The sequence below is a fragment of the Candoia aspera genome, chromosome 1 (assembly GCF_035149785.1).
Source record: "Candoia aspera isolate rCanAsp1 chromosome 1, rCanAsp1.hap2, whole genome shotgun sequence".
In the NCBI taxonomy this organism is placed as follows: domain Eukaryota; kingdom Metazoa; phylum Chordata; class Lepidosauria; order Squamata; family Boidae; genus Candoia; species Candoia aspera.
The window spans coordinates 18768585-18795823 of NC_086153.1; the positions used below are offsets into that span (position 1 = coordinate 18768585).

General features: G+C 40.4%; 2 protein-coding genes and 2 non-coding genes across 4 annotated transcripts; all 4 read right to left on the reverse strand.

Annotated features, from left to right (window-relative positions):
- Positions 1-568: 568 nt before the first annotated feature.
- SUMF2 (sulfatase modifying factor 2) lies at positions 569-13152 on the reverse strand. Its single transcript, XM_063298627.1, has 9 exons — positions 13010-13152; positions 10941-11091; positions 9817-9931; positions 9070-9114; positions 7712-7862; positions 6388-6443; positions 4833-4917; positions 3345-3510; positions 569-1854 (listed from the first exon to the last, which is right to left on the reverse strand). The coding sequence occupies exons 1-9, from the start codon at positions 13074-13076 to the stop codon at positions 1746-1748; spliced, it is 945 nt and encodes a 314-aa protein (XP_063154697.1). The 5' UTR covers positions 13077-13152; the 3' UTR covers positions 569-1745.
- A 2260-nt stretch (positions 13153-15412) lies between these two features.
- Positions 15413-27033, reverse strand: CCT6A (chaperonin containing TCP1 subunit 6A). The gene is made up of 14 exons (XM_063298638.1): positions 26816-27033; positions 24758-24821; positions 24174-24308; positions 23308-23481; positions 23060-23163; positions 22419-22529; positions 21691-21850; positions 19682-19764; positions 19069-19165; positions 18571-18718; positions 17228-17361; positions 16890-16992; positions 16054-16126; positions 15413-15730 (listed from the first exon to the last, which is right to left on the reverse strand). Exons 1-14 carry the CDS (start codon positions 26947-26949, stop codon positions 15658-15660), a joined length of 1593 nt encoding a protein of 530 aa, XP_063154708.1. The 5' UTR covers positions 26950-27033; the 3' UTR covers positions 15413-15657.
- On the reverse strand, positions 22625-22760 carry LOC134488689 (small nucleolar RNA SNORA15). The gene has a single exon (XR_010067008.1). It is a non-coding gene; the product is annotated as a small nucleolar RNA SNORA15 (small nucleolar RNA).
- LOC134488692 (small nucleolar RNA SNORA22) lies at positions 23878-24009 on the reverse strand. The gene has a single exon (XR_010067011.1). It is a non-coding gene; the product is annotated as a small nucleolar RNA SNORA22 (small nucleolar RNA).
- Positions 27034-27239: the final 206 nt, after the last annotated feature.

The following is a 27239-nucleotide window of genomic DNA, read 5'->3' on the forward strand; positions in this document are numbered from 1 at the left end:
TACCATAACTACAGTAAATGGATCTTCCATGTTCAGTGCAGTCTATTGTATTTATTTTCTGAAACATTGGAGAAGGAGGGGTTCCTGGAGTGGAGCCCTGCTTCTGGGCTTCCTTGTCACTGTTTAGATTCGGGATGCTGGATTAGCAACATCTTAGTACCTAAGACTTCCATTGAAAGGGGAGGGTATATTTGGCAGTGATGGCTGAAGTGGAACTTCCACGTTTAAAAACAGCCTATGTCTGAATGTCAGCTATTGTGGATCCACTGGAGGAGAGTGGGGGGTTGCTGTTATGCTTCACTGATGTGTGTTGAGCCAGAAGAAGCTATCTTGGTTTGGTTCAGCCGTGGGCTCTGGAATGCCACTGCTGCTTAAGATCCAGGATGCCGTAATAGGAATGAAGCACCTTCAAACCAGCAGAAGTAGGCTAAGAAAACATCTAATTAAAGCACTGCCATTATCTTTAATTGAAGATGACAGAGAAATGTCTAGCACTGGCCACATAGCTGTGTTATGGAATATTCATTATTACAGCTGCACCTAAAAAATGTCAATTTTCTAAAAAAAATTATCAATAAATGTGTTTTATTTATTCAACATGATTGGATTGTGACATGTGGATTCTCAGACTTCATCCAAACTTGACACAACATTATCCCAAATCGGCCATGATCCTGTCTCAGAACTACTGCAGGCTCCAACTAGCTTCAGTTCTCTCCACTGTTAAGCAGATGCGATTTTTTTTCAGCCCTGGAACAACTGGGGATCCTTTTGTTCCCATCCTATTTGAAAAGAAAACGTGGAGGTGGCAGGAAGACAAACTTTATGAGACCTCTTGCCCGCAAATAATCTGATGTACCAAATGCATCCATAGAAAAGATTTACTTATCATGCTAAACCATAATGTGGTTTGATTTTGATTTAGTGTGTTGTGTGTCCCAGCTATTGTGACTATTTTGTGCAAATTAGGCTATTACCAATAGTGCATAGCCAGAGCATCCATCTAGAGAAGCACTCTGTAACTGTGTTCACATAACATTAAACTGGTGAATGAATTTACCCACTTTATGGATTTACAAATCACATGGAGCTCTGCCCCAAATCCCAGAGAATTAGAGGCTGGATTCTGACATAGTGCTAAACCATAACATGATTTGTTTGATTTTGGCTTACAATGTTGTGTGAAGAAAGCCAACTGTGGTTTAGGCAACATTTTCAAAAAAGGGTGTGGGCAGTGCCAGTGACATCACAGTACCCTCAGCCATGCCCCTTGTGGCTCCTAGGCACAGTGTGAGCCAAAAAGGTTATGCATCCTGCCAAACCATTATTTTGTTAATGGGGGTTTCTTATATTAATCAATCAACACAGCATGCTGGCCACAAGCCACAGCTTGCAAATCTTAGTAGATGGATTTACACAAAATGCTATGCCAAACATATGGCAAACATATAGCTTAGAATGATGAATGAGCCCAGCCAATCCTGGCTTAGGTAGCACAATGGTTGCATGCATAGGATCATTCCAGAATGGGACCAGTGGTCTGCAAATAACAAACAATATCTGTGTATCTGAATTACAATTACAGCCAGTGGAAAGGTATTATTCATTTTTAGCTCAAACATTAATACTGCCCTTCATCAATCTCATATTTAAAAAAACCTAAAGTCTTGCCAGCAAAAATGCAGGCTGACCCATCTCCATAGGAGAAAAGATCTGGGTCTTTTTAAAAGAGTTTAGTGATGTCTTCAGAGTTCGGTCTTTTTGCTGACAGCTTCCAAGGTTGGCTGCTTGATGAGGCTGGTGGCACATCGGAAACTCAAGTTGTCTGAAGAAGAATCAGGGGTGTTCCCCATCCTGTGGGTTAAAAGGAACGAAGTTTGTCTTAGCAAAAGGTCTTCTGGGTCATCCAGCCCAAATCCAGAGCTAGTTCAGCCTTCCTGAACCTTTTGTCTTCCCAGCATGTTAGGACTAGAACCCAGGATCCTGCCTGGGAAGTTCTAGGGGTTGCATTCCAAATACACCTGAAGGATACCAGATTGGGGAAGGTCGGATGTTAGTTCACTGAATAAATTAAATCTTGGTGAGTTTAAAAAGGAATCTCCAATTAATTAGGCAATGGTAAATAATCAATGCATTCTTAAATGAATATCTAACCTAAATCATGAACTATGAAAGAAGATGCATTCTTGCTTTTTCACATAGCACAAAATGACTCTTTTGTATTGGTTCCAGTCGGGCCATTTACATTACCTGAAAACCAGGAGAATGCTACTTTTATCAGCATCTGTTTTTTTATATGTACCTGAATATTTAACTAAATAAAACACATTTGAATAACTACAATTTACCTGGTATAATACCTGACTGAGAATCTCTTTGCCCATAAGGGTTAGGAACTTGAAGTTTAATTATTCATATTTTCAAGAGAATTAATAACCACAACTGCATCAGACGAAAAAGACACCTTCTGGTCCAAAATGCATTTTTCCCCAATACAATATTTTAAATATTCCCAAGTGTAGACTATGCTAGATTTGAAGTGAGGATATACATACCACAAAATACCATTTATAACTGATAATTTTAGCACGTTATTTATTATTATGGCTATAAAATGTGATACTTTACTTGAAAATAATGGGTAGATGTGCAAGGCTCATGGCTTAAGAAGAAAGGGTTATTACAAAGTCTCTTTCAGAAGCTGAATTTCGGGGCAACAGTTACAAAGGTCACTGATACTTGAAAAATTGTGGACCAACACAAAGTTTAGTTTAAGCTTCAATTAATATATTTGTTTGTTTATATCCTTTCACCTTTCCAGGAACTCAAGGCAGCTGATACGGGGATCTCCTTCCTTCCTTCCTTCCTCCCTTCCTCCCTTCCTCCCTTCCTCCCTCTTTCTTTCTTTCTTTCTTTCTTTCTTTTTCTTTCTTTCTCAAATTTAGCCACCGCCCATCTCCCCCAGAGTGACAACCCTGTCAGGTGGGACAGACCGAGAGAGGGTCCAATTCAAAGTCACCCAGGAAATTTCCATTGATCCCGGTCTCCCCAGTCCTAGATCACCACTTAACCACGCCACCAACTCTGTTGCACCCATGGGCGTCTGCAGGCCTGGCTACTTTGGACAAATGACATAAGCAGCATCATACTGTTATGCCAGAAGCTCCGCCCCTTTTAAATGCCTGTGTGATGTTATGACACACATACAAAAGGGGCGGGGCTTGCAGCACAATGGTGCGCTGTTGCTCTTGTCACACTGATGGATGCTGCTGACTGCACTTGTCCAGTACACTTTTGTGGGTTGGGGGGAAAGGACCCTGAAGAGATGTCACCTGCCTGCATACCTGGTTGTAACCTGAGCCTTGTGATTGGCAGAGCCATCCACCGTATCAATCCAAGATGCTCCTCGCAGGACACACATCTTTTGAGCTGGCTGGCGGGATGCAGGACCATTTGGACGATACTCTGAGGATGTCCATTCCCAAGTATTTCCTAGCAAGTCGTATAAGCCTGGGATACAGCAAAGACAGTAATTCACTCGGGGAAGCCTCTAATCTGCCTGCAGAGAAATATATGATCCTTGGAAGGTCAGAAAGGAAAGGAGCAAGTAGGTAGGAAAATGCACCCTAGACTGTGTTCTGAAAAACTGATGCTGGCTTATTTTCTAGAACTAAACCTGCCCTCAGACTACAAACGGAATTGCTGGCCTGGAATGGAGGTTGCAGTACAGGTAGTCCTCACTTAGCAACCACAACTGGGATGAGCAACTCCGTTGCTAAGCGATGCAGTCATTGAGATACCACATGACCACACCGGACTTATGTCAGTTTCGTTAAGCAAATCATCCACAGTTATTAAGCGAGACATCACATGATTGCGACCTGCAATTTTACTGCTGGCTTCTCCATTGACTCTGCTTGTTAGAAGCCGGCTGTGAAGCAGGCAAATGGTGATCATGTGGCTGTGGACACTGCAATGGTTGTAAATGCTTGAATGTCAATAACGTGGCTGTGGGGATGCTGTGACCATTGTAAGCGCGAGGACTGGTCATAAAAATTACTTTTTCAATACTGTTGTAACTTTGAATGGTCACTAAACAGGGCAGTCGTTAAGCGATGTCTACACATATTATCTACATAGTGTGATAAAATGTAGCTATGTGTCATGGAAGGCAATTTAGTTTACTAGAGAGAGGATTAAAAGCTTGGATTTTCAGGAACCTTTATTTGAAATGCTGCCTGTTCCACATCAGGGCCAGCAGACTGATCAGTTCCAATGCTTGAATTCAAACATTACGTTAAGCCATAATACAGTTTTGATTTTGCTTTGGTTGGGCATGTTTTACAAACCCAGGCATTGTTGACTGTCAACTTTTGTGACTTAGTTTGCTGCATGTATCAAAGCTTCACTTGGCCTTGGGTGGTGTACCAGGATCCCCCCTCTAAAACTTTGGCAAGGCCAGATGAATTTAAGTCCTACTGGTTTCAGTAAGCCTATTCCAAGCATGACTCAATGGATAAATGTTGCTGCTTGGCTCAAAGGCTCAATTAGTGTTTTAAGAAAACAGTGTATCTTAACCCTGATGAGTCATTACACATCATTTTGCTTTATACACTGCTATTTCTCCAACTGTCAAGGTGGCATGGACACTACTCATTCCTCCAATTTTATCCCACAACAATGCTATGAGGTAGACTGGACTGAGTGAGTGAACTTCTGTACCCCAGTGGGAACCTGAATGTGGATCTTCCCCATCCTAGTCTATCCAGATCACTACACTGCACTGGTACACAGATGATAGGATGCTGAGGCCATGAAAAATGTCATCTTACCATAGTTGTTCTGAGGAGGGAACGCTGCTACTGGTGATACTCCGCGGAAGCCATCTTCAGCTGTGTCAACCTTGGGGAAATTGCCCTGGGCATAGAAAGGGACGTAAATATGCAAACAACTGGGGTAAGCAAAAGAACAACAAATCCAAAATGGGGTCCCAAAATTCTGGGGGGGGGCACAGTTCAAGAGTAGCCCTGAGCAGCCTATGAAACAACAACATGGTATGGTTGATTGACTGATTATGTGTCATCAAATTGGCATTGACTTTTAGTGGCTACACTGACATTCATTTGTTTAAATAAATAAATATATACATGACTCTGGACAGCTAACAATTAAAGCAACCAGAATTAAAAGCAACAAAAACAACATGAAAATAGCAGCCAAGAGTACTTATAAACACTCAGACTTACCATGAAACGGGCTCACCCATGCTATCAGGACTGCAGGCTTGATGGCAAAGCCATGTTTTTAGTGCCTTGAGAAAGGCCAGCAGGGCCTGGGCAAGTCTAATTTCTAGGGGGATGATGTTCCAGAGGGCATCTTCAGATGGATCTTCTCCAGGACATAATGTCTCCAACCTCATCCTTCAGATCTTCCAACAGTGCACCCATTGCCCCTGAATCCATCCACTTTGTCACTGGTCATATTTTTTTCTCTTTCCTTCTACTTTTCCCATTATTACAGACTTCTCCAGAGAGCTAGGTCTTTGCATAATGTGTCCAAAGTTTGACAATTTCAGCCGGGTCATTTGTGCCTCAAATTGCATGGTATAACCAGCAGCAAAGTTTAAAGGGCTGACCATGCAATAAAGCGTCTTGGGCTATAAGGACACGCACATGGGGAATAAAAGAATCCAAGCTTGGGAGATGGTCTACACCAGTGTTTTTCAAACTTGGTGACTTTAAGATGGGTAGACTTCAACTCCCAGAATTCCCTAGCCAGTATGCTGGCTGGGGAATTCTGGGAGTTGAAGTTCACACATCTTAAAGTCACCAAGTTTGAAAAACACTGGTCTACAGACAGGAATGGCCTTGAATTGGGATCAAATGAAGCAGAAAGAAAAACTGGGAGTGCTTATTGTCACTACCCTTAAGAAGGGTTGCACTAGTCTATGATTATATGCTTTTGCTGAATTTTGCTTCTGCATTTGATTATATCATTACACTTTCTGCAACAAAGTTATACATGGATTTGGAATTCTAAGGAAATTTAAAGCAATAGATAAATATCAGTGTTTCAATTTTATCTGAGCCAAGTCATATGAAAGTTATAGAGGAGCAATATAATTATATCATTTTGGATACTAAATATGGATATTTCAAATCCCTGTATTTATCCTCAAGACCATATATGAATTCATTCACACATATACACAATCTCTCTCCTGGTTACTACTGCCTTTTAAAAATATCATTCTTGGTTTTATCTTGGTTTGATTTTCTCTTTAACCATTTTTTCATTTTCTTTTTCATCATCACCATCACCATCATCAGCTTTAGCTTTTGCTTTTTTCCTTTTGTAAAAATAAAAATTCCAGTTTTGTTCTCCTACCTGCCAGAGGTTTGTGCGGTTGGCTAGGAATTTGTTTCCCCAAGGATACAATCTGTCTACCAAAAAGGGGAAGAAAAAATAAATAAAACGATAACGTCAATCCATACTATAAATTCTAAACATGCCAATTTCCCCCCTTCTTATCAAAACAGACCATTGACCCAGAGTGGTTTATCTTTAATATCAAACATTAAAAAATCATGTGAATTATTAAAACCTGAACCCCTGTGTGAGATCAAAGCAATCTTGCTAGCCTTGACTGAATCCCAAACCACTGGTCCTGAAAGCATATGGGTAAATCAGAGCAGTTTTGTTACAACTGCCAAAACTAAATTCATTCCTAACTACCCAATCCTGTTATCTACCTGTCTGCAGAGGAAAAAGAATTGTCCGTATATAGGTAGTCCTCACCTAGTGACCACAATTGGGACTGGCAGCTCTGTCATTAAGTGAAGCAGTCGCTAAGTCAGAAATCATGTGACCGCCACTGTGCTTCCTTTTCCCCCGCTCCCCCACCCTTTAGAATGCTTACCCTGGTGCTGGGATGATTAACAAGAAGGGAATTAATGTTTGTATTTACATTCATTGGAGAGGAAAGGATTACAAGAGAGTAAGCAGCACACAATGAGGAATACACATCAAAAGGAATGCAGCGGTTTTTAGGAAAAAAACAAGCAATTTCTATAGGCAATCTCTCCGGTGCCTGATCTGTTTTTCCCCCTACCTCTTGCAGAGTGGAGAGATTGGAGAGGAAGGGATTACAAAAGACTAAACAGGCACACAATGGGGAATACACCAGGCTGTTTGGGTAGCCCGCTTGGGGCTGCTGGTGCCACCACATTCCTTCCTATGTGTATTCCCCACTGTGTGCCTGTTTACTCTCTTGTAATCCCTTCCTCTCCAATCTCTCCACTCTGCAAGAGGGGGGAAAAGACGAACGGGTCAGGCACAGGATAATGCATGCTGACTGTAACGGCGATCACATAACCGAGGGATGCTGCAAAGGTCATAAATGCACACATTGCTTGCAAAATTATTTTTTCAGCACCGCTGTAACTTCGAACAGTCGCTGAATAAGACAGTGGCTAAGTGAGGACTACTTGTGTGTTTTCTGTGATTTTAATTTTAATCACAGAATTAAAATCTGGGAGTTGAACTCCACACATCTGAAAGTTGCCAAAGTTGAGAAACACTGCTCTAGACTCCCTGCCTGGATTAAAAAGGGCAAGAACTTGATTATCTCTTCTTTGCAGATGGGCTAGATGCTGTTGGGATGGCTGGACTGAGCAACATCTAAGACCGCTTTGGTTCCTTGCTTACGTACTCTTCAGGCCTCCCCTAGCAGCAAACTCCCACTCTTCTTCCGTCGGTAGCCTCTTCCCATTCCATTTGCAAAAAGCCTGGGCATCATTCCAGCTCACGTGCAACACTGGGTACTCTAGCCTGTCTTTGATGCTGGATCCAGGACCTGAAGGCTGAACATGGGAAATGATGTTAGTTATTTAAGGCACTGTTATCCCTTTTTTTCTTTAAAAAGGCTCCCAGAATGCCTTGCAAATCTCTGTAGTGAGGTGCTCTCTGTTCCTCAGGCTTATAATCTAAATGACATGACACATAAGGAAAAGGGACAGGGAGGGAAGAAGAAAAACAAACTCAGGCAGCAGTGATAGTTATTATTGCCACAATCAGCTGAAAAAGAATTCAGGTAACTTGATGGAATGGCTGCCAGCTAAGTGGCAGCTGGGGGAAAGTTCAAGGGCTCTCCTAACTCTCAACAAAGATGATTTTGTTTTTGTATTTTGTTTAAATTGTTTAATTGTTTTTATGACCGTTCGCCACCCAGAGTCACTGGTTTGAGATGGGCAGCTATACAAATCGAGTAAATAAATAAATAAATAATCTTGCATCAGATGATGAGATTAACAAGGGCAAAATCAGCATGGATCTTCCTCATATTCTCTGCCAATCTAACATATGCATGCGCCAAGGAGTTTACAGTTGGGTTTTGCCCAAACTAGATTAACAAATGAACCTGTTTTCTGGTCTCTCCGCCATGGGCCAAACTAGTTTCTTGGGTTTATCCATTTTATTTCTTTGGGGGCTTCTGGTTCCTCCAGATCCTAAAGCCAAAATCGCATGCCTAAACAGCTACTGCAAGACAGAGTCTGCTAACATTTTCAGGTGTCAAGTGTTCAAAGACACTGTAGATAATTAATTAATTAATTAATTAGATGGCCAAACTTTCTTGAGATTTCATCAGTCTCATCCTCAAAGATCTTGGGCAGACTCAGCTGGAAACACAAATACTACATAAATTCTTACTTGAAATCTTATTAAAATCTCTTAAAATTTTCACAAGATTTGGTGAACTGAATTTTTTTTGCCCTTTAAAAAGAGCTTAATTTTCAAATTTAATCAGGGCAGCCTGCAGATACCATCTAAGGGCACTGTGGATTTTCTGGTGCTGGCAAAAACAGTTTGCTTATGTTCTGTTGGCAGGGCATGTGGAGGGCCCCAACTAATGCCTCATGTTATTATGCATCTTGGATATCAGCCCAGTCTATCCTGTGGATTCTAAGCACAGTTCACTAATCAACACCATGGCACACAAACCACATACTGTATTTCTGAAGACACACAGTATAGAATGGAGATTCCTCTTGTCCTCTAGCAAAGACTCACCTGCCTCCAAAATGCTTTCTCAATCGGAAGCCACCATGGTGCGGACTAAAGGGAAGAATAAAAGTAGAATGAAGGCAATGAAAAAAGTCCCATCTCAGTTATGTACCCTTCTGCCTTCACCGAAGTAACATGCATTTGTCCTCCATTTTTAGGACAGCATTGGATAGGCGGTCTGAAAATGAAGCCAGACGGTGTAAAGGTATCCTCAAATCTCGATTCCTGAAAATTTCCATTTTAAAAGAAAACTATGTTGCTAGCCCTTATGATTTCAAATATACTGGGAAGTGTTGTAATGATGGTTGCTGAAATCATGAAAGGTGAAACCGTTGCTCAATAAAGTTGCAGAGCCCTAAGCACTTGACACGTCAAACTAGAAGCAACAGAAGTTACAAGCAATAAGAAATCTTTGCATGCTGAACATTTCAGAACACAGAATTTTAGGTGGGATGACTGGGAAGATGAAAATGTCTGCCAAGCTGCAGAAGCTACCTTAGCTGAGATGGATCAACTCAGTTCATGACAGTTCAGGTTAGATTTATAATTTCCTAGAATTTACTGCTAGTTTCTCTCCCTGGCAAATCACCCTCATAACACTCAAACTATTTCCCAATACTTGACTGACCCATTTACTGATGTAAATCGGTGCAGAGTAATCTGTGATCCTGTAAGACTGTCTGGAGCTTGGAATGCAGGGCAGGCTGACCAAAATCATCCCTTTCCCCCACATGCTGAAAAGCGGCCCTTTACCTCCAGTTTTTGTGTCACTTTCTTTTGAAGCTCTTCTGGGACAAAATTCTCAAAGACGAAACTCCAGCCAAATTCCTCTGCTTCTGTTTTGTATTTCTGGTCCTTCACAAACTCCCTGTGCCAAAAAGATAGAACTGATTTCCAACCCAGCCATTTTTGCAGATTCCTGGACTGTTTTGTGGCTGCAGGCTTCTGCTTTCAAAATAATTCTGGCAGGAGAAGGGTGCAGTGGATGTGACAATGATGTGCTGATATCATCTGGGATGGGGACAGAATTGGTGGCTCCCTATTTTTTCATTTGCCTCTTTTATACATTCATAGATGGATTTAGTTATCAGAGACTTTTATATGCCTAGTTCCTTCCATTTCCCATAGAACATCAGTGGGAAAGTGTACTGCTGTAATTTGGTGGTTTGCAGACATCCTGGCACATGATTTGGAGGTCTCTGAGGGTCCCAAAGAAAAGGGCTGAGGGGCCACATGTGATTCATAACCACCCACCTTTGCACTATGCCCTTTCTCATTCAGCACTGGTTTCTTGTCACAGCTAGCCAACTAATGATAGCCTTTGCACACTATTTCTGTCTTGTTTTCCCTAATGATCTTCTGAAAAAAGACCTGGGGCATGAAGGATATATGAGCTACAATTTGCATAGAGAGAGGAAGATGGGATTGGGGATATTATTGTTCCTTCTTACTGTTATATAAACTTGTCTGTAATTGGACTTTGCCACAAAATAGTTGTATCAGCAACTTACCTTCCCCAATACTGCATCAACCACAAATCTGAACTCTATTTACACCAGCCAACTAAGACAACACTTCATACATTTGAAGAAGTGGATTCTAGTCCTCAAAATATCCTGCCACAATCTTTTACTGTAGTATGAACCCTATTGTAGAAACTTGGAGAAGTTTCTCAACAAAGTATAGTTCTGGTCTTCCTGTAGAGACTGTTTCCTCATCTGGTCTGCTTTGAAGGGCTGACCCAGAATGGGTAGAAAGCTGCCAGTTGTGAATGCAATCCAAAGTGGTAGTAAAACCATTGTATTATTAAGTTAAAGAGAAACTATTGCAGGGCAAAAACCATGTACAGACAAGCCAATGTGGGATGTGACCTTTACCGGAAGTCTCTGTTGGTGACCGGATACTTGTCCATAACAAATGGTTTGATGGTCCTGAAGGATCTGTCTTCATTTTCACCATCCAATAAGGTGGTTCTAATTTCCAATTTCCCACCAGGCAGCTGCACCATGTCTCCATCCTTCACAACAGCTGAGAGGAGGATTGAAATTAGCAGCAAAAATGTCAGGGAGTAACAAAGAACAAAAGGAGTAAATTCAGGAGACAATGGCTGGATTCACAGAAGGCTGAAGAGGGATTGGCAGTTTATGGTCAGATGCTGTGGCAACAGCCTCTGTGACCTTAACTTGCTGTGTGAATCAGCCATCATGCAAAGCTAATTTGTGGTTTATTTGTTGGGCACAGCATGTTACGCAAACACAGTAACTATGTTTTGTTAATCTGAGGTTAGGGTTTTAGTGGGTGTGTGAACACAGTTTACAGGGCAGGGGCACAACCTTTGAGGATAGTCGTATGACATCCTGAGTGACATTCTGAGTACTGCAGTCAAACTCTCAGGGGAAGAAATGCTGGGGCCAGTGAAAAAACAAATCAGGAGCCACTCAGATGCTGAAAACTAGAACTGTGAAATGTGAAATGTGAAAACTAACAAATGAGAGAGCACAATCTCACGTATACTTTCTCCACTGTTACATATTATTTTCTTCTTAGAATCAAAGACAATAAGCTATTTCAAACTACAGTACTGTATTTTCTTTTAAAAGCAATACCCAAAGAATTTGAAATGAAAAAAAGGGCACTTTTTAATAGGGAGAGCCTTACATTGTGGCTATTTTTCAGTTGTCAGCATCCTTTTCTGTACCCTAATAGATCCTCTGAGGTTGTTTCTAGTGGTCTCCCACCAAACCTCAAAGGCTCATTGATAAATCATAGCAGAGGATTTTGGTGGCAAAGTTGGTGCCAGGTGTGGGTGGGGTGGCTTTACAGTTGTGCTAAAGCCCTATTGGAACCAACTTCGGAACCCCAGAGCAGAGTTACTATAATAGTAACATGACAGCATCTGTTTGGGTTATATCACAAAACCAGACCTCCATCAGTTTAGAAGCCAAGGAATTTTTTTTTTTAAACTTTGTTTTATTTATTTATCTATCAAATTTTTATCACCGCCCATCTCCCCCACAAGGAGGGACTCCGGGCAGTTAAATGCACACTTAAAGGTAACATAAATGCCTGGTGACTACATGGTGATCCTGAAGTGGTTTGTCATTTGCCTTTTTCTCCTCTTTTAAGTTAAATATTCTGTATTTTTTCATGATATCATTATAGTGCCATTTTATTGGTAAATTGTTAAGGCACCTTCTTGTCCTATTTGTGGCAAGGCAAGAGGCTTGGCTGTAATTGTAATTATGTTTTAATTGAGCTGCTTTTGCTTTATCATTATCCACCTGGACGTTTCTATTATTATTGACTGTCCTGCATGGATAAAAAGGCAGAATATAAATCAAATTAGTATTATTAATAACCTATATTAAATTATTTATTTTGTAACATGGGCAACAGCATCCTAAAATCACCCGAGCCTTAGGAATGTTAAAGTTTTAACAGAATTCATACTACAAAACTCCCAAGTGGAATGATTCTGCAGCCTGTGTTTGCCTTAAAACTGCATCCTCTGGAAACAAATTCAGTACACTCTGCTTGTACACAGAAGAACTATTTTCCACATAACAGTACAGTCCTCTGTGAAAGTTTAAAGCCATGATAATAATATTAATTTTTAAGGATTGGTATGGATCATTGCTTTTTTTGCTGTATTTTTACTGTAACAGCCTAAAAATCTGGAAATGATAGTGTGTTATGTATCCCCAGCTTCGCTCTGATGGATCACAATTTAAATTCTAATCGGAATTCAACAGCACAGCCGTAGGCATGCCTACGCCTGAAGCAAATTCCACTCTATTCTAAGGAGAATTACTTCTTTCTGGCAAAAACATTCTCTTGGGGGAAAAGGGTTTTCCAAAGTTTAACTCCCTGCTGCAGGCAAGGAGAGATTTTAACCCAAGCCCGGGCCACAGACGGAAAAGGAGAAGAAGCCGCGGCGGGGACTCACCGGTCACCGCCCAGGGAGACAACAGGACGGGCAAGAAACTCGCTAGCAAAGCGGGCGAGAAGAACATTGACACGGGGAGGGGGAACAGGGGGACACCGGACCCTCCTTTCGCCCAGACTTTGGCAGCAATTTGCAGCAAAGCAGCCGAGCACGCCGATTGCTTCCGGGTCGGCAGGAGCGACACGCGGGTACGGGCAGGGCCCGTCCTACCGCTGCAAACTTCCTTCATTTCGCAAGCATCCTGGGTTGGTTTGGCGTCTGGTTTTCACTCTGAGGGAAGGACCAGTTCGTCTCCCCTTTTTTATTCGAAAGGGTGCTGATCTTAATCTCAGAGGAAGAGAAAAACACCTGGGGTTTATGGCTGTTAGAATCTTTGTCCCCGAAGGCCATGGTCAGATCAGGACACTGATTTTTTTTTCCAATTAATGATGTATAGTATAGGTGGGCACTGGCACCCCCGTTACAGTGGCCGTCCCTAGCCTGCTGGTCAGTTATATTCCTTTTGTTCTGGTCCCCAGATCTTCATCAGGCAAGCTCAGCAGAGGAGCCACAGCCTTTTGGAAGATTTATGTACCCTTTGCAAGATGGACTTTCATTAATCGCTAACGTCGTTTTAACTAGTTTGAACAAGCCTCACTCGACTCGGGAAATAAAGCCAGACTGCTCACTTGAGGGCATGATATTAAAGGCAAAACTGAAATACTTTGGCCACATAATGAGAAGACAGGACACCCTGGAGAAGATGCTGATGCTAGGGAGAGTGGAGGGCAAAAGGAAGAGGGGCCGACCAAGGGCAAGATGGATGGATGATATTCTAGAGGTGACGGACTCGTCCCTGGGGGAGCTGGGGGTGTTGACGACCAACAGGAAGCTCTGGTGTGGGCTGGTCCGTGAAGTCACGAAGAAGCTACTGAACGAATAAACAAAAAACCCAACACTTGACTGAAGCCAAAACGGAGCAAACTGCATAATTTTGTGTGCCTGAACTAAGGCACCACCTTGAATTAAAGGTGGCTGAATCCCTACATGAGCTTTATGTAACTTGAAGTTGTATTAATATATACATTTTTTTCCCTGTTGAAGGATTATATACGTGGTGGGTATTTCTGGCAATACACCAGTGGTTAAGGCAATGGGCTAGAAACCAGGAGACCGAGTTCTAGTCCCAATTTAGGCATGAAAATCAGCTGGGTGACCTTGGGGCAGTCACTCTCTCTCAGCCAAACAGGGTTTTGTTGTGGGAAAATAGGAGGGAGGAGTATTTGGTATGTTTGCCACCTTGAGTTATTTATAAACATAATAAAGGTGGGATATAAAAAATAAAATTCTAATGGTGTTGATAACCAGTTATGAGGAAGGATTCAGAGCCTTGTGCCGTTGCTCCATCCTGACGTCTAATAGTTTTGAAGTCGGGGGTTTGGGGGGAATGTGGCCCCAACACAGCAGACTTGGGAAGGGCAACTTAGTGATTAGAAACAAAGCATTAATTTTATTTTGTACAGATATTTTGCTTCCTTCCTTCTGGTGCTTGAAGTAACACACACACAGCTTTTTGGCTGCTTTATAAATGTTTTCTGCCAACCTACTTTAGAAACTGATCATTTATAAACCAAACTGACTAAGTAGAGGAGCTAATTTTTTTATTTGCATAGTGAATCTAAAGAGAGTAAGAAAATATCTGATTGCAGCTACTGAAGATGGCATGGATCTAATCCTTCAGAGATATCACCTGTTGCCTAATTCAATCCTTACAGTGCAGGCAACAATGCGCAGCTAGTCCTTATAAACTGAATAGAGAGAGACCAGACTTTTCTTTGCAATCTTCCCCTTCTCACCTAAATCAGGGACCATTGAAAAACAATGCATTCCCTACTGCAGCCAAGCCAAAAAATGTCAACAAAGCTACAGGGAGGGCTGCAGCTACAGTAATGCTGTGAAAATTGGGGAGCATGGTAAATGCTTGATTTAATATACTAACAGAGGAGGCTTGACTGACCTAACCCTAACTCAAGAATGGCAAGATGCCTCATCTTTCCCTGCCGAAACAGGCCCCAACACAGCACATCCCACTGCCTGCTTCCCACCCCACCAATCTTTCCAGCCAAAGTCCCAGTGCAGCATACTTCTGCTCTTCAGATGTTGTCTATTCAGCCCGTTAAACTTGGAAGGTTTCAGGAAAATGGCAAAAATGCATCTCATTCACCGACTTTTAATTTCGAACTAATTTTAACACCTTATTTTATATTTATTGCAGTACACCACCTTGAGTGCATATGTAAGAAGATAATTAAGCTTTTTCTGGCAGTATTTGCCACAAAATTCCATACCAATAGTGCAGTAGAAACCACAGAAAGCAGTATCCAAATGACAAGTATTATTATAATAAACCATGCTAAAGCCTGATCAGAGAACAAAACTGTTTATTGGGTAGAAAGACAGTAACTTCAGATGCATTTGTTTAGTGCATGTAAAAAATAAATAGTAACTGATTCTACAGAAGTAAAGGATTTCTGTGAGGGCCAAATTCCTGAAGGCAGACTTTTCTTCCTCCTATCATTCTGAAGTAGATGTTGATAAAGAGGGATGTTGTTAACTTGAATTCAGGAGACTGTTGCTAGACAGATTCCCTACTCAAGAGGTCTTTCAGTTCAGCCTTTGAGAGATGACATTCCAGCTCGCATAATTTCATCAACCAAGAGAATGTTGCTAGCAATTACAGTGCTGGAGAAAGCAGGAAGAGAGGTTTCATTGATCTCAGTTTATAGTTAATTTAGCAAAAGTACATCCAGCCCTTTTCCCTGCATTCTTTAAAGAAGGTTCACACAGCCAATTTCATTTGTTTTTTCTCCATACACTAAAAGCAAAAATCCTGAAATATGAGACCCCATACCTAGTTACAAGCATTAAGACAGTCTGGAAAACGATACCAAACTATTTATACAAAAAGTATACTCCAATAGGTCTTAATTGTCAAGTAGGTCTACATACAATTCCAAATGCAGTTAATGTCATTTTTCTTTTAAATGGTTAGCTTAAAATGTTACCTAGAATGAAGCAACTGTTTTTTAACACTGTAATTATCCCAGATTCCAGCTGCTCCTGCCACCATTGGTTCACCTGAAAGACACAGGAGAAACTTCATTAAAAGGCAACAATATAACTGTTCCACAGTCTTCAACAGATTGCCAGAGTTGTTCTGTTTTATAATGTACACCCAAGAGTATTCATACCCTGTGCAAACTGGTTTGAATTTTGGAAAACGAAAGACATGCATAAATGTTCCATCCAGTTAAAAATGGTTTAGAAAGTGGCAAGGAATTGTCTGTGTTCCCTTTGGGAGCATTTGGAAATTATTTTTTCTTCAGTTAACAATTCAGGCAGAATGGGACCTCCACAAGACGACGACTCTCGTGAGACAATAATCTTAAATGTTTATTTTTGCTTAAACTGCAGTGTAACAAGATCCCCATCTGTGACACACCAAATGGTTGTAGCCTGCCCTTGCCTAGGTTATTAGGAACATAACCAAGTCTTGTTTACAACATTCAGATTTATTTGTGACCTTTTAGTAGTTACAAGATTATGTAGCTGCTAAATGGTCACAAATAAAATACAACAATTGTCACCAGTTCACCTCAATCAACTCTAGATACCCTAAAGATGAGAACTCCATGCTGGTTTAATGCCACTGATTTCCAAATAAAAGCTTGCAATTGAAGCAGTTTATAATAACTCTCATTTTGAAAACTATCACACTTCTACTAGATTAGTTTCTAAAAGAAAAAACTTTTAAGATGATCATAAAATACCCATCAGTTTGGAGTTAAAAAGTACATCTCCCTGTCATTCATGCCATTCCCAGTCACCATCCTGTACTTACCAGAATTTAGGTCCACACCAACCAGTTGTCCCGACTCAGCATATTCTGCTTGAACTTTAACTAGCGTTTCCTGAGGATCGTAGCCAGCATTCTGAGCAAGTACCTGCAAGAATAAATAAGGGAAAAAGTAATTATTTTGTATTTCTCACTCTGTCAGGAAATGAGCTATTTGGTATTTAGTAGAGATAAATGCCCAATATATACTTAGAATTGACCATTGTTTACCCCTTTTTCATTTTCCTTTTGGCCGTATCTATACCGACATCTAGAAAGTCTTCTCAAAGGCACCTTCAGAGCTCAAGGTATCGACTAGATGTTTTTGTCCAGAAGCTTCCTACCTTAGGGATGATAAGCAGTGCATCAGCAAATGCCTGAACCCCCAGCTGGGCTCTTCCTTTCACACTGGGCTTGTGTTTCACAAGGGCATCTGCTATTGCCACCTCTAGGGCTCCAGCACCTGGAACCACACAGCCTGAAAAAAAGGAAAATCACTGGTTAACATCAAACTTGCAACAAAATGCAGAACAGACATTCAAGGAAACAGTGCTTAGTTATTATCCAAAAAGGGTAAATCCCCCCGTTTCTTAAATATAAAGCAGTTTGGCTTTCTCAAGTCTTCTTAAAGGAAGGGTTTTAAGTCTGGAACACTAGGTTTCAAACTGCCTCTTTCAAACTCAACATGTGCTGTATAACTCGGATGCTTGTTTAATCATCTATGTGATGAAGTCTTGCTTTTATTTTCCATTCATCCACTCCTCCCACAATACATTTATGTACCTTTGAAACAGTTTAAGGTGAGAGGCAGGACATTCTAATGAATATTTACACTTACTTTTAAATATTGAATCTGTCACTCCCTGAGGTCTTGGTGCATAACTGTGGTTCATCTTAGGAAAGAAGGTTTTTATGGCGGTAATTGCCTTACCAGCTCATTGTAAGTTGCAGCATCTATGCTCACTCAAGATGGCTTTTCTATACTAGCATAGCCACTAGCAGGAGCCGGAGCTGCTGCGGTAGTTCTGTTTTGTGATAATTATATCAGATTGCTTTGTTAGCCATTACCACAATCCCAATTATATTGGTACTCACACAGCCAAAACATACCAATCGCACACAAGAGGGTACCACTGGGCTTAGGATTATCTAAATTGAGCAAAATAAATATACCCTGAAGCAAAAATACTTAAGATTGTTCTTCCTTCCTTCCACCAAAAAACCCTGAAATATGGAGGATGCTGAACTTAGCATTCTGAAATAAAACAGCAATATTTGCCTGCAAACAGAATTTCCCTTGTGATATATTTGAGAACTGTCCTAAGCAGCACCATTCATGCAATTTTAAATTCCACTGCCTTCTCTAAAGTAAGATGAGTGAACCAACGTACATAGCTGAAAGATGCTAAGATTAAGACCAGGAAGATGCAGGTTCCAATCCACAGACGCTCTCTGGGTGACTCTGGGAGAGCCCACCCCACCCCTAAACACGGTTTTTGTGGGGAAAGCCGGAGAAGTGGTGCTATGTATGCCACCTTAAGCTCCTGGACTTCTTTTTGATAAACTGATTTTTGAAAGAGCCATTTGCCAAATGTATTAATTGAAGTAACATTAAAATAAAACTTCCTTTAATCAACTGACTGCACTGAGGCTAGTAAAATATGAAATGCTTCTAACCCAGACTCACCGTCCTCAATGGCATTTTTGACAGCACGTAATCCATCTCTTACAGCATCCTTGATCTGTGTCAGTGTGTGCTTATTCGGTCCCTTGATCAACAGAGTCACAGAACGAGGGTTATCACACTTCTCAATGAAAGTGTACTTCTCTTCACCCTGTGCAGAGAGAACACTCCAGGCATTATTTAAGGACCATAAATGCTAGATGCATATAATTATATACTGGATTTTCTACAGTTTTGAACAGTACATTTATTACATGCTTATTACTATGTCCATTTTTATCTGGCTTATTATTTTTTAAAAGGCTTTCTTGAGTTTCTTCTACTGAGAAATATCTAAGAACTCCAAGATGAGTTCTATGAAACCATTCTTCTTCCATCCATCCGTCTACCTACCCAGCTCTTGAACAACACTAGGACTACTACTGAAATTAGGTGTTAATTACAATGCCTGCCTCAGAAGTCAAACTGAAAAGAATTAAATACTTCAAAAATCAAACTCACCAAAGTATATTCATAGACAAGACCTGCATGTCCCAGGCAGTCAACAGAGAGGTCATCTACAGAATTCATAGCAACACCTCCACAGGCAAGGGTTAGCCTGAACATAAAAAATAAACATGTTTTTGGATGTTTCTGTTATAGTCTGGGTTCACTTACCGTGGTTTGCTTGATTTGGTTTGGCAGGTTGTGAACCCAGCTGTGATTTATTCAATAAACCATGGCTTAGGGTGGTAGTAATACCTGCTCCTCTTTCTGAAGGCAACTAAGAATGTTAAGCAGTCCCTTTTTTCTAAAAAAAGGGATCAACGTGTGGATATCTTTTTGTAATACTAACAATTCAAAGTGATTAAAGTGACCGATTTATACCAGCACTCTAACTTTACTTTGAAGAAATTCTAAAGAAGCCATTGTTTATAATTTTCCAAATGTTTTCCAAACATCTAGGATTAGAATTACAACGTAAGGGAAGACTATTCCTCTCAAAATTTGTGGACGTCACTTGCCTTCTTACACTGGTTTACAGCAAGATGCTGCGTTACTGGCTAAACATTTTCAAAGGAAACAAACAGCCCTGCAAGCCCAAGGCAGTCCCCAAGTTCTTCCAGAAACTGACCTCTCCATGTTTCTTCGTTTTGCTCTGCGCAGAGCTACTATCCCTTCTTTTGCAAGTGCATCCAGGGAGAAAGGGTCAATCCCCTAAAAATACAGAAAAAGGGTACACAATAAACAGATCTGATCAGGTTTAAATAAAGCTTATATTGAAAAATTAAATAAGGACAACATGCACTAATACCGTGATTTATTTTTATAGCAATTTTATTAAAGATATAATAATTACAACAGTAATATAAACTGAAAAAAGTAGAATAAAAAGAAAGAGTAAAAGGTGCAGAAAAGAAGGGGAAAAAAGGGAAAAAGAAACAGGAAATAATATAGTAAAAAGAAAAAATATAAAGTAGTGACTTCCCACCTTCATCACAAGTATAAGCAACTTTAAGAACTTATCACCTTTTGTTAAAATACAACAAATGATCTTCCCTTATCTATAAACAAATCCATCAAGCATCATCATTTCAGTCCTTGATATCAAGTCCATTACAGGTTACCAGAAATAAAAACTTATCTATTTTATCCTTGATCAAATAAACCAACTTTACATGGCTTCTAACAATCTTAATCTTTAGTCCCTTCAAATAATGTCCTACAGCTTGATTTCTTTTCATTTTTTCTTTGTCCCTTCCCACAAAATTCTTCAAAACTTTAACAAGCCTCTTCTGCAAATCCAATTTAGGAAAGTTATCCAAGTCACTCTCTTGGTTTGTGTTTGTATTTCCCTTTTAATTAAGACTGTACTGTTTTAATTTTTACTGTACTGTTTTACTGCATTTTAATTAATGTTTTATTCCTGTTTTATATAACCCACCCAGAGTTGCCCTCTGAGTGAGATGGGTGGGGAATAAATTTGATGTATAAATAAATAAAATAAAGACATCAGATGGTTTCTTTTGTATGTCCAGTGTAACATCTTTTTCCACGTCAGTCTCGATCAGGTAGAACCTGTTCCATAACAACTTTTACACGAATATTTTTGTGTAATTGTAAGTCAGTAAGTGTTCTTCTTTGATTGTAATCTTTAGTTCCTTCTAGTGTCCAATTTTTAAAAGATTGGGTTTTTTTAAAATCAAAATAAAAGCATTTTCCCACGGGAAGGATTCTTTATACTTAATTCCAAAATCTTATTTCAAATAAGATTTGAAATGGACCCTTAGTCCATTTGTAGTTTTCTAAAATCAAAGTTTTAGCCAACCCTTTGCTGTTTATTCCCAATTTTTTTTAAAGTTCTTAAACTTGTAGTTAAACTTCTTTTGCTAAGGATTGAAGGAAACTCACCCTGTGCTGTAAACCTTGTCAATCCAAAGGTCCCCAATAGCTGAAAAGCAGTTAACAAGCAATTCCGAAAGTGATTAGAAAAGGAGGTATGTGAACTTAGTGTCCTTTCAAAGGCGCTGACTGTGGTTTGAGAAAGATGGTTATTCCCTCGTCTCTCAGGGCTCTAAACCAGCGGAGATAAACTATCTTGCGGTCCCTTTGTGAGGAGCAGCTGCCTGGAGCACTTATGGGCGATCTCAAGTCCTCTCCTTGTCAGAGAAGAATCACTGAAGAGCCAGTCTACTCACCGGCTCTTCATTCCGCCGCGGCTGTCAGCTCTGCTTTTCACAGAGCCACCTTCAGCCTTCCATTTCTTCCCCAAATGTAATAATACCATGATTTAATGGATCATTTGGGGTGTCTATGATATCCAAGTGTCTGTTGAATTTACATCAACTTATGTTATTTGCACAATAATAACCATTATGATTATTAAATCTATATGCCATCCGATTCCCAGAGACTCTGGATAGTTTACAATACAAACAACATAAAATTGTCGCAAATGACCATTTACACGAATTGCCCCATTTCTGATAAAATGGGCTTTGTCCAAAAAAATCTGGATGCAGATTGTGTCCACTGCACTTGAACTCTGCTAAATGGGAGACAATTAAACCTATTTAGCCCATTTTGCATTATAGGCCCATTTGTTAGGCAACCGTCTCAATCAACACCAAGCCCTTCTCTTACCTTTTGGTTGATCACAATAAAACCTTTATTTGAATCTCCAACAACCGTTTTTTTCAAGTCTATGATTTTATTCACTCTTTCTTCAATGAACTTCCTTTCTGCTTTAACTAGTTTCTCTCTCTCTTCTGCACTCTTATAAAAGAACCCAGAATTCACCTCTCTGGAAAAAAAAAAGTGCATTATGTGGATGCTGTCAGAATTTATTATTTAGAAAACAAAAAGTAACAACGCCCTTGGGTCAAACTTAACTCCTAGTAACTACATAAACAAAAAACAGGCAGTTTTCTTGGCAACTACACATAAATAGTTTCCCACTGTCACCTTCTAGGATTTTTCCATCTTCAAGTCCAGCCTATCTATCTATCTATCTATCTATCTATCTATCTATCTATCTATCTATCTATCTATCTATCTATTATTCAAATTTAATTACTGTCCATCTCCCCCAAAAGAGGGACTCTGGGTGGTTCCAGCATTCTCTGGTGTCTCCCATTCAAGTACTAACCAGACCTGGCCTGATTTGCTTTCAACCCTGGTAAGCTTACGTGTGAATATAAGGGGAATCAGAAGCAATTTACATCAGAAACCGTCAGAGTGGCTTTCAAGTAGGCCAAGAAGATCCCACAAACCAAATACCAGCCTCTGAAACCGCAGGATTAAATCATCTCCGTTTGCAAGTCTCAGTTTGCAAGTCCCAACTAGGGCTGTGAGTCCTAATATATACATACGTTTTTTCATACTCTAGTGACACATTGCAAGTAAGAATGTAAGCATCTTCAAGCCTCTTCTTCATGTCAGGATGTCGAGCACCATGATCCAGGACAAGTCCTCTTATCAGGCTGTAAAAGATATTTAAAATAGCCTTTCAAGAACTAAGTTTCATTAGTTTATCCTGTCTGTAGTCTCATGCATTTCTTGCTAAAAATGGACTTTGTTGTGTATCCCTTTCATATCTGTGCACACTGTTTTAGCACAGCGTGTCATATAGACGAATCCAAGGCAAACTTTATTCTTGCATGGTGTCTGACTCCATTAGCCACTGTAAAAGCCAATGCAGAATTCACCCATGCCCGCAGCTACAGATACTTCAAACTTATGAAACTTTGGCTTTCATTCCTTTAACAGTTCAGAATAAAAGATAACTAAGTAACATTCTTTATCAGAAATAATAAAGCAGGAACAATGTAGCATATCTGTACCATGCTGGCAGAGCATTTCATAAGGTGCAGTTCCAATGTATCTGGAAAGTGCCAAGTTGGGAAAGGCTAAGAGAGCATGATGTGGGACTGTGATGATTCCACCAGAAGGGAGATGTAAGAATGATACATTTCAAGGCTTTGGGAACAGAATCCATTCATCTTATACCTACGTTGTGTCTGTTTCAGATTTGTGCTTCATCTCCATTATTTCAACCATATAAAGATCTATTGGCTCGTCTGGTTTTCTGATTGCCAGAATCGAATCTACTACAGCCTTCAAAAAAAGAGAACAAACCTCATCAAACAAGACTCCCAGGATTTAGGAACTTTCCCCCCACCACCCAGATCCATCTCACCTTAAATATGGGAGTTGTATAGAATTTGTTTTTGGAGAACACAAGAAATCAATGAAACTCACCTCAGTCAAGATGTCAGCAAGCTCAGCATGGACCTTTGTGCGGAGGGAGGTCCTGGCAACATCTAGGAGTGTTTCCCTGTCCATTTCCTTTGCTACTTTGACCTGCTCCAGGACTTGAAGGGCTTTTTCTTTTGCAGCTTCAAACCCTTCCGTAACTATTCGAGGATGTAACCCCTAATGCCAAACAAATGATTTAAAAAAAAACACGCACACATATACAATTCCACACTCCAGTTATAGGCAAAAATCAAGCGATCAGTTTCCACAAGCAATTTCTTTTTACAATAGAGGGGCGCCAAACTCAAAAACCACTCCAGAAGGCACCCTAAACTCCTGGAGCAGGTACTGAAACTGACCAGTCACTGGGGGTTGGGTGGCATATAAATTCAATAAATTATTATGGTATTATTATGATTATGTAAAGGTTGAGGGGGAAGAAAACAAGGGAAAGTCTGCCTACACAACAATGGATTCAATCTAGTGATTTCAGTACTGTGGTATTTAAAAAGGGAAAACTATTTTACTTTTTTTTTGGCCTTTCTAGATGATCTGAGGCTGCAGATGAGGACAATCTGTACTGTGCTTTTGAATACATATAAAAGGAGAAACAGTCCTTCCAATGCAGAGGGTAAAGTACAGTTTATTCTAGCACAGAATTATGCCAAAGGAACTATGGAGCTCATTTGGGTGTTCACTGTGCAACAAGCTCAGAAATCTCTCACCCACTGTGGTCAAAATTCAATTATATGCCGCTCCACAAGTCTGAATAAATAACAGTTCAATTCCATAGCAAAAACACAAGAAAAATAAATTTACTAGATTAATATATGCTTGCAGACTACAAGAACATAAACACTGTCACATACCTCTGAAATATAGAGATCTGCCTGCTTGAGCAGCTCACCAATTATGAGAACATTAGAAGTGGTCCCATCACCAGTGATGTCATCTTGTGCTGTTGCTACTTTGGCTATCAAGGAAGCTGTTGGGTGTTGAATTTGCTGATAGATGCAAAGAGAACAGAAAGAGTATCGTCGAAATGTCATTCCTCATCCTTTTACTATTGTGCTTTGTTATCAATTTAATCACTTGAGGAAACAATCTATAGCTAACACCAGCAATGCATGCATTTTAATTAATCTTAGATCCAAAAATAAACAGAGAGGAGCTCATGCTTTGACCAACAGCAGACGCTTCAAGGCTACTGTTACACAGTTTGGACATGACATGGCATTTTGTGCTGAAAAATGAAACATATAATTATCATTAACTTTTAACATAAAATTTTAATACAATTTTTGGCCTACATCACCAATAATGCTCACTATCTAAAAGATCTAGTAAGGTGCCTCTTTTCTGCATGTAGTCAGAGTTCTAGAAGGTATTACTCAACTTGATATTTTAAAACTATAAAACTATTCAAAACTTTTGAAGGGAAGGAAAAGCTCACCATCTCATGAAGCAGGACGTTGCCATCTTTGGTAAGCTTGATATCTCCAGCACCAGACACAAGCCTACGGAAAACAGAAAGCAAAGCCATCAGCCCTCAATCCCAGCTTCCTTTTCCAAGTATTTGGGCAAAAGGACCTGCCGAACATATAGTCGTGTGAAAAAGGAAGTACACTCTCTTTGAGATCTATGGTTTTATGTATCAGGACATAACAAAAATCATCTGGTCCTTAGCAGGTCTTGAAATTAGGTAAATACAACCTCAGATGAGCAACAACACATGACATAGTACACCGTGTCATTATTTATTTACTAACATCACTAACTCTACTGTGTCATAGTACAAAGGACGATTCAATAGTTTTGCAAAAAGAGATGACATTTTCAAAGCAAATTATGTTTCTTTTTCTGAGCTCATCATGAACTATAATCAACGAAATACCTATTAATAAAGTATACCTCTTAACCCTAACATCATAATTTGAAATGAGAGATATCATTATAAAGGACCCACACTGCCACCCCAGTGTGGAGAATCCTCTGATTTTTTTGGCATGCATCCCATTCTCCCTGACTTTTTCTTTGGAGGAAAAAGGAGAATACCAGCAATAGTAATTTGAGGCTTGGCCAGTAAGATATTAAACACAGTCAGACACTGTGCAAAATAAGGTACAAAGAAAGTAGTGTAAAACACCAAAACCTGGATAAACAAATACAAACCCTCCAGAAACTGCAATACACTTGTGGTCACAAACTCATAGCACAGAGAAATGTTAGGCAGATGTTCTGCAGTACTGGGCAATGGCAAACCAAGGCTCTCTTTTCTACTTTCAATTCTGGAACTGACTATTTTATCAAATTAACCAAAGGAATATGCTTCTAGTGCTATCTCCCTCCACCAACCAGTTACAGCAACCAGATGCAGATGGCAGAACAACTCCAGTACTCTAGGAGTTGTGTAAGAGGGCTAATTTTGGGAAAGGTACAATTATAAATTTATGACATTGCCTCATACTAAGATTTGGCCAATCAAACCCACCATGCTTTCATCCAGCTGACAGGAGCTCTCCAGTGTCATGATTTATAACCATGCATTGATAACTAAGCCAAGTACTCGATAACTAACAGCCACTACTATTCCAGTGTGATGGTGGACTGAGAACAGAAGCTGTAATCCCTATTTGCCCAAAACAAAAAATTGAGATAGCTGTGGTCAATCAGTACATTTCAAATTCTGACTTCTACAAAACTAACTGGCTGATGGGGCAATTCTATGCTCAAAGCCTAATTTACTAATTTGAGAGCCAGTGGGGTTAAGGAGTTGCACTGGGAGAAGGAAGATCTAGCTCCTAGTCCACCCTCTGCCATGGAAGCTCACTGGATAACTTTGAGCCAGTTGCACTCTCTCTCAGCCCAGCCCCAGCCTACCTCATGGGTTGGCTACTGTGGGGACAAACAGGAAGGAGCACCCAGAGCTCTGGGACAAAAGGCAGAATATAAATTGAATAAAGGTTCATAGCTAACTGCATAGATAAAATGAAATAAGCCCTATTTATAATCACCCTAAATTTATTGAGGCAGAAATATATATTTTATACATATCTGGAAGTTTACTATATAGTCCAATGCTTTGTAACTGTAATTATATGCATTTTAAAGACAGGGAAAATAGGAGGAGGAAGGAGTATTATGTTCGCCGCCTTGAGTTATTTATAAAAATAATAAAGGCGGGATAGAAAATAAATAAATAAATAAATTGTGCTCTCTCACTTTGAATGTATCTATCTTTAAATAGACACCACTATTGGTACTGCCTGGTCCTCTGAACCTTTATAAAAGAAATTTTCAGCGACCACGCTATGGAAATGCTATGTACAACCGAGCATACCGCGTTCTTGTTAGCTGGGTTTGGGGCTCTTCAATGCTATTTTGCGCATGCATTCCCCTCCCCGCTTCCGCCCTCGAGCACCATGTGGGTGGGTGGGGCTAGGCGTAACCACACCCCTCCCCTTCAACCCTCTGCTTCCCACAATGAGCGCCCCCCATTTTCCTGCCTTACATCTTCATGGTTCCTTTGGGCCCGAGATTGGTCCTGAGCACATCCTGCAGGCCCCGCGCCGCGCTGATATTGACCGCCAGGGCTGCTTGAGCCCGCGCCACCTCAGCTTTGGGGTTGAGCGCCTTCACCGCCATCTCTCCCGGCAACCTCTGGAGGAGAAAAAAGAAAAGGGCGACTGGGCGCACGCTCCCGCCTGACTCGACTGAGCCCTGACGAAATGAGGGGTGGGGCTAGACGTCACAGCCTCCTTCATTCTAGAATCATCCACATCTAGGCCTATATCAAGGCTCCTACTGGTCCTCTGCAAGCCCTTCTTCCCTTCCCATTGGTCAAATATCTGCGTCGCTCATGAGTCCGCTACGCTGCCTAATGCTACGGCTAAGGGGGCGGTTGGAGACAGTTGCTATGCAAAATGGTAGGCGTG

Bases quoted from the DNA above. Each gene is read 5' to 3' on its own strand.
- CCT6A (XM_063298638.1), bottom strand. From the start codon at position 26,949: ATGGCGGTGAAGGCGCTCAACCCCAAAGCTGAGGTGGCGCGGGCTCAA. The intron at 23,482-24,173 runs GTATGTGACAGT...GTTTGGCATTAG, and splicing joins CAGATCTCTATATTTCAGAG to GGGTTACATCCTCGAATAGT. The intron at 22,530-23,059 runs GTAGGTATAAGA...TATCTTTTACAG, and splicing joins AAATCTGAAACAGACACAAC to CCTGATAAGAGGACTTGTCC.
- SUMF2 (XM_063298627.1), bottom strand. From the start codon at position 13,076: ATGTTCTTCTCGCCCGCTTTGCTAGCGAGTTTCTTGCCCGTCCTGTTG. The intron at 9,115-9,816 runs GTAAAGGGCCGC...TCTTCCCTTTAG, and splicing joins AAGTGACACAAAAACTGGAG to TCCGCACCATGGTGGCTTCC. The intron at 6,444-7,711 runs GTACGTAAGCAA...CCTTTTTGGTAG, and splicing joins TGCTAGGGGAGGCCTGAAGA to ACAGATTGTATCCTTGGGGA.